This window comes from Aedes albopictus, chromosome 1 (genome assembly GCF_035046485.1).
Source record: "Aedes albopictus strain Foshan chromosome 1, AalbF5, whole genome shotgun sequence".
NCBI lineage: Eukaryota > Metazoa > Arthropoda > Insecta > Diptera > Culicidae > Aedes > Aedes albopictus.
Window position 1 is genome coordinate 161,353,236 of NC_085136.1, and position 7,133 is coordinate 161,360,368.

General features: G+C 38.4%; 1 protein-coding gene across 1 annotated transcript in view; it reads left to right on the top strand.

The window, feature by feature from the left end:
* Positions 1-3,799, top strand: part of LOC115260728 (uncharacterized) — a 243,874-nt gene extending 240,075 nt beyond the window's left edge. Inside the window, exons 3-4 of the mRNA XM_062845680.1 lie at positions 2,030-2,093; positions 2,159-3,799. Coding sequence (XP_062701664.1) covers positions 2,030-2,093; positions 2,159-2,304 — 210 coding nt within the window. The 3' untranslated portion in view covers positions 2,305-3,799. The remainder of the gene's footprint in view (positions 1-2,029; positions 2,094-2,158) is intronic.
* Positions 3,800-7,133: the final 3,334 nt, after the last annotated feature.

The following is a 7,133-nucleotide window of genomic DNA, read 5'->3' on the forward strand; positions in this document are numbered from 1 at the left end:
CCACGGTTGGGGAGATCAGGGCAGGTGGAGGCCCCATGTCGGCACGTCCTTCTGTGTACTGGCTGATAGGGCCTTGCTTGCGGGAAGGTCAAATCGCTGTGCACGCGGTATCAGTTTTTGAAACTTGCTGTGCAGTTGGAAGCAAACGTGGTGTCGACCCTGCCTGCCTTCCGAGGACAAAGGTAGTGGTGAGGACCATTCGGGAAACTGGCTTAGCACCAGCATGCTACCTTGGTGGACTCCCCAAAATGAGTCATCGAAGTTCGTTGCTGCGGACTAACCTTGAGGGTGCGATGTGCTCTAGCCCATCTCGCAACTGGATCGTAAGTGAAAAAATAGTGGATCTTAGAAGCATTCGTAGGGAAATTATGCAAAATATTACTGAGTAATACAGAAACGGAATAAGGATGCTCTCAGTTAATAACCCTGAAAGTGCTCATAGAACACCAAGCTGAGAAGCAGGCTTTGTCCCAATGAAATCGTTACGCCTAGAAGAAGAAAGAGAAGAATCAGAAAAATCAGAAAAAGAAGAAGCAGGGCTGTGCGTGGCCGTGCGGTTAGCGGCGGTCGTCGTTATAACTTTGAGGTTTGCATGCAACTTACCTCTTGGCCTCAGGGGCTGCCTACTCTGCCGTTCGGGAGAATTACGTTGGGCCCTCGCCGTCGCTCCTCTCGCGTCGTCGCCGCTGGTGGTGATAGCTTGGGCGTCGGGATGGAGGCGCCGAGATGCAATCCCGGCAATGGGGCACTAACGAAACACACGCGGGTATTAGCGGATTTTCGAAACCCCGATTCGGATACGACTCACAAATTCGCGCGCACTAGGGTGGTCCGCCTGCTTAGCTTTGTCGTCGGTTTCACGGATTCACGGGAACCACTAGATCTTAGCCCCCTACTGCGGAGTTAACTCACGGATTTTTGCACGTGTCGCACCGATTAAACGATCGCTTTTCCGTGATAGGGATAAAGTAGCAAATCTTCAGGAGTAAGTTTCACTCCCTACCCTTTTCGGCACTTCATGAACTCACTCGCACAATATCTATTGGTTTGTCTCTATTCACTTTTCTTTCGACCGACTCAATTTTACGTCCGTACTGGGAACTGGCTCAAGTCCAAAAGAGGCTGAGCAATGGAGCTCTAGCTCCATCAAGCCCCCCAATCGTTTTTTCCTTCTCTCTCCCTCTCTTATAAACGCCGGGTTTCCTCCAAGGCATGCATACCAACTGTCGTGTGGTAGCTGGTAGTCAGGCGGCGTTGGTAGCGGACGGCGTGTAAATGGGCGGTTTTATTTACAATTTTTTTATACGAAAAATCTAACTCCTAACATGCAAAACTAATACAATGTGGATGAAATTTATTTTAATTTATGGGACATTAAGTAAATGTTACATCGTCTAGGAAGATGGTGTTAATTTCTTTTTTTAATAAGGTTGTCTAAAATATCGGTAGCATTTTTATACGTTTGATGGACCTCCAACAGTTTTCTTCTGCTTGGCGTAACGGCTCCACTGGAAAAACCTGCTTCTCAGCGTCCTTTACAGTTATTGACTGAGATCTTCCTCTGCCAAAGACCATTTTTCATGTGTATATATCGTGTGGCAAACACGAAGATACTGTATGCCCTAGGAAGTCAAGGAAATGTGCTTTACAAAACGTTCCTGGATCGAAAGGGGAATCCAGCCCGTAATCTTCAACGTGGTCATGCTGAATACCCACGTCTTTATAGCTGTGGCTGTGTGGGCTCCTGTTCAAGAAATATAACCATTTTTGTACTGCAGCAGCTTTGTCTTTGGTGAACACCAAAATAATATTATACCTTACATTTGATGTCATGCCAGCGTAACTACTGTTATGGAATTCTCTTCTGTTTAAAGTTTGACCGAAAAATTCATTTCAACAATTATGATTCACTTGATAAAAAACACAGTTTTCAAAACACACATCATCATCAGACATCAAACAGAGTCTGCCGTATAATCCTAAATCAATAAATTCAAAGTCTCCATCATTCATCTCCTCTCATCAACAGAGATCATCACTGTCGAAGATGTCCTTGGGTCTCCAGTCGACGATGACGTCTGTCTGCTCGGGAGGTACGGATTAAAATTAACTTTATTAGTTCCGTTCGTTTCTAAAAACAACAACCCTTTTTCAACAGGATATCCCGGCTATACCCGTCCCCGGCAGAATTCCGTTTTTGTGGGGCCGCACGTGTTTTCGCCACCGCAACCGCCCAGAAAAACACGCTCAGCTGTCGACATCCACTCGATGATACTCAGCGAAGGCGAGTCAGAAGCGGTCTAGTTCCACCCGAACGCCTTCCATTCCCATCCCCCTGGAACTAAGAACAAAAAAAAACAGATGAGCACGAAAAGATGCATCCTACAAAACATTTCAATATTTTTGTATCATGACATACCGATGATATATTTATATTTGAATTTCCTTTTTATACACACAACATGTTGACAGCCGCTAGCCAGAGTGGAAGCTGGAAATTACTGACAGAATTTACCCTCGTTGAATATGAAGTAGAAAGTAGATCATTTTCTCTCATATTGAAAGTGTTGTTTATACTCATACCGTTTTACGACCAAACTAGACGTTATTTCTAGAAACTTGAAAAGGTTAGAGCATGCATTCTTTGGTAGAAGACTAAACGGGTTTACTTGTGTGTGTAAGAAACTTTCAGATGAAACACAATTTATGATATACCGAGAAGAGTAAATTCTAAAAATAGCCTATTATTGATGATAGGGAAACAGTACTAAGAATAATGCAGAGTAGTATACACATCTACGGTTTTATATTATACATTTTCATAAGATGCATTTATCTCAAGCTGTTTGGGGTTGCGTTTAAAGATATAGGGTAGAAGCTTCAGTTTTGACCAGCCCAGAGTTTTGGCCATAGTGCGGTATTCAGCCTGTAACGATCTAAATTGACATAAATTTATTATTTACTAGTAGATTCTAATATAAAAATATGATTGCAGATGTTAAAACCTTACATTTTGATTAAAAACTGGAAGAAAAAAATAATTTTCCTTAAAAAATCAGATCCCATATATCTATTTTGGCCAGGGTGCTTCTAATTTGGCCAGTCCCATAAGAAATACACGTGATTGGCCAAAATAGAAACCAAAGCTGAGAATATGGCCAAAACTGCGGCAAGACTTCTATTTTGGCCAGTGCCACTTTTAATACAAAAATCAAGTATTAGCTTGATTTCTGCATTTTTCTAATAAAGTATAGATAGAAACCTTTCATTTAACACATTGGTAGTTTTCATTGGATTATTGATTATTTTTATAAAAATGATTTCCCTTAGACTGGCCAAAACCGGCGCTTGCACCCTAGTAGCCAGTACAAACCCGAAGCTTCATTTGTCTGAGAGAAAGTTAATTGAGCGAACCAATGCGCCACAATTTCCGTCAATTTTTTCCATCCTAAAGGTAGACCTGACCTAATACTCAAACCATGTTATAAACCTTTCCAAAGTTTTAATGATATTCATTAGATACTTAAGACATAAACATCCCATGTCAGATAAATTCGTTAAGCAAGCTAAATAAGAGATATATGATTGAAACCTAAATGCCCATTAAATACCAAAATAAATATTTGTTTGGAACATCATATTGATAGGTGTCTAAATAAAATCCAAAGATCTTATATTAACCTCAGTCCCTTCGTCGAATATGTAGCAACCTGATAGCGTTGTCTAACTAGTGAGTGATTGTTGACAAAGACTAGACCAAAGAAAATAAATGAAAATCTTTTAAATAAAGTTGTTCACAAGCCGCCCAGAGAGTTTTTATTGGTTATCCGAAAGATGTCCTAAGGCTTATTCACACGTGTATACCAACCAAAGTAGAAATATATCGCGCTAACTAGGTATAAACAATACACAATGTGTTATAACAGAAACAACCTATCACATAAAATTATTTCACAAATTCATAATTTTATTTTCCATAACTCTTTAAGGTTGTTGGGGTAGAAAATGATGTTTTATTAATATTGGCCAAAGTGGGACGAATGGCCAAAAACGTGAACTTTTTTCAGTAGCGTCTTTAAACGTGATTTTATCGGCATAGTGTCTTCGGATGAAAATTTTATAAAAATAAGGCGCGTCCAATGGCGTTTAGCTTTAGTTCGCAACTTTGCCACAGGCGGCGCTGTAAAATCCAACTTTTTTGTTTGACGTTTTTTCAATATGGTGTCTTCGGCAAAGTTGTAGATAGTGGAGCGGACCTGGTGTGATGGTTAGAACACTTGACAATCACGCCGAGGACCTGGGATCGAATCCCACTCCCGACAAACTCGCAAAATGTGAGTTCTTCCTTCGGAAGGGAAGTAAAGCGTGGGTCCCGAGATGAACTAGCCTAGGGCTAAAAATCTCGTTAATACAGATAAAAAAAAGTTGTAGATATGCTCAATACAAATATCTTTGCCGAAGACATCACCCCTCTATCTCCTCATTGTTTCAAGAAACAGACGTATTTTATGAATGACCTCCCAAAAGTCGTTTTTTTTTTCATATATTTCGAAAACGCGCAGTTTTAGAATGTTGCAGTGTTTTACAAAGTTATGTAAAATGTCAAAATAAACAACTTTGTAGAAGTGAATAGGGTTTTAAAATGTCAATAGGGTTAGTTATGGCTATTTTTGAGTAAAAAAAATAGCCGTTTTTCAAGGTTCAATAACTATCTTGGATGCAAATGGATGCAAATCAAACCCCACTTGGTTCAATATGTATTACTATAAGTTGAATATCCTGATGTTTTCGACTGTATGCCCGAGTATCCTTAGCAGGGGTTCTTAATCTTACTAGAGCCTATTTTTGACGCTAAAACAATAATATCAGTTTTTGTATGTCATTTAGAATCCTATTATCTTTTCTGAAGTGATAAATATTAACTTTTCGCATAATTGTATGCATTATTGCGCCTACAAAAATCAATTATTATCGAGTTATTATCATATAATTTTAAAAACACTGCATAGAAGTGAGCTAAACCAGTCGGTAATATGTATCCAAGTGATCTCATCTTGTTTGCTGATACGCATATTATTTTTAGCACGTATAGTAACCGAACAAGCAGAAAGTCAACTCATATTAGATCACTACGTTTCTAATGTTGATTAACCAATTTTTAGATAATTAGTTAATTAGTCTAATTCTGCATGAATGCAAATAAGCTTTTGTAAACAAAATGTTTTAATGACGATTTCTAATTATCATAAAAGTTGTGGATATGCACAACATTTTTGATGAAAAGTAAAGGTTTCCCTAAACAAAAATCATATAAGTTGTTTTGGGTATTTGTTGGAATTTTAGAACTCATTTAGAGAAGCTGTTTCACCCTTTCACTGGCTCAATCGAGAGTTACTCGTGCCATGTGTTCATTGAGCTTCCCGTATAAATACACACACTCTACCGCTTGTTCTACACCTGTCAAATAAATGTTTTTTTTCGATAGCTGAAAGTGCTCCTTGTCATTTCCACAAATCAATTTGTAGTTATGTTTGAAAGTTGGGAAAATGGATACCAATGCTTACACAGATGATTTTAGGTTTTCTAGACTTGCTATTCAAATCGAACGCCAGATTTACATTCATGTTTTGAATACACGAATAAAATTTGCTTGTTGGTTTGCTTGGATACACATGTCCGACTATTTCAGCTCACTTCTATGCAGTGTTTTTAAAATAATATGATAATAATTCGATAATAATTGATTTTTGTAGACGCAATAATGCATACAACTATGCGAAAAGTTAATATTTATCACTCTACAGAAGATAATAGGGTTCTAAATGACATACAAAAACTGATATTATTGTTTTAGCGTTAAAACTAGGCTCTAGTAAGATTAGCCATAGCCATAACTAAGCCTATTGACATTTTAGAACCCTATCCACTTCTGTTGTTTAATTTGACATTTTACATAACTTTGTAGAACATTGCAACTTTCTAAAACCGCGCGTTTTCAAAATATATGAATAAAACGATTTTTGGGGGGTCATTCATAAAATACATCTGTATCTTGAAACAATGAAGAGATAGAGGCACGCTATGTCTGAACCAGCAGATTATAAAAATTGAATGTACATCGGGTTTCTTTCCATAAAACATCAGTATTCAAGCTATATTTTCATTTGCAGAAGGTTTCAAAATATTCTATCGGTGAACATTTTTCCATACATTTTGTATGGGAGAGAGATTGACCGAAAATGAGGATTTCAAGCAAATTTGTATGAAGAACGGTCAAAATGGTGGAAAAATCAAAATTTCCCCGATAGAATATTTTGAAACCTTCTGCAAATGAAAATATAGCTTGAATACTGATGTTTTATGGAAAGAAACCCGATGTACATTCAATTTTTATAATCTGCTGGTTCGGACACAGCGTGAGAGGGTTAGTGTCTTCTACAAAGATATTTGTATTGAGCATATCTACAACTTTGCCGAAGACACCATATTGAAAAAACGTCAAACAAAAAATTTGGATTTTACAGCGCTGCCTGTGGCAAAGTTGCGAACTAAAGCTAAACGCCATTGGACGCGCCTTATTTTTATAAAAACTTTCATTCGAAGACACCATGCCGATAAAATCACGTTTAAAGACGCTGCTGAAAAAAGTTCACGTTTTTGGCCATTCGTCCCACTGTGCTGTGCTATAACCGTCACAGTTTTTCAAGCTCTTGACGTGGAAAGACAGGTTGTTGGCCAAACGATTGCATTATGATTCATAATGCAACCCAAATGAGTTGCATTATGAATCACAATGCAACTGATTTTCATAGTGAGGAAAAGTGGGCCGTAGTGACACTAAAACGGCAAGAATAAAATGCAATATTATGGTGCCAAGTTGCAAAAAAGCGTTTATTTACTTACATGGACTCTTAAGATTCCAAATGAGTTCAAAGGAGGTGTGTGGCTAGAACAATTTAAGTAGAAGTCATGCAGGGTTTCAGGTGACTTCCAAGAAATTTTGAGTGAAGAGAGGTGGTTTAGGGGCATTTATATGCGTTTCTGAGCGTATCAGGGAAGTTTTAGGGCTCACCTGTTTCAGAGGAGAGAGGGAGGTCGTCATAGGAGTTTCAGGTATCAGGTATCAGGTATCA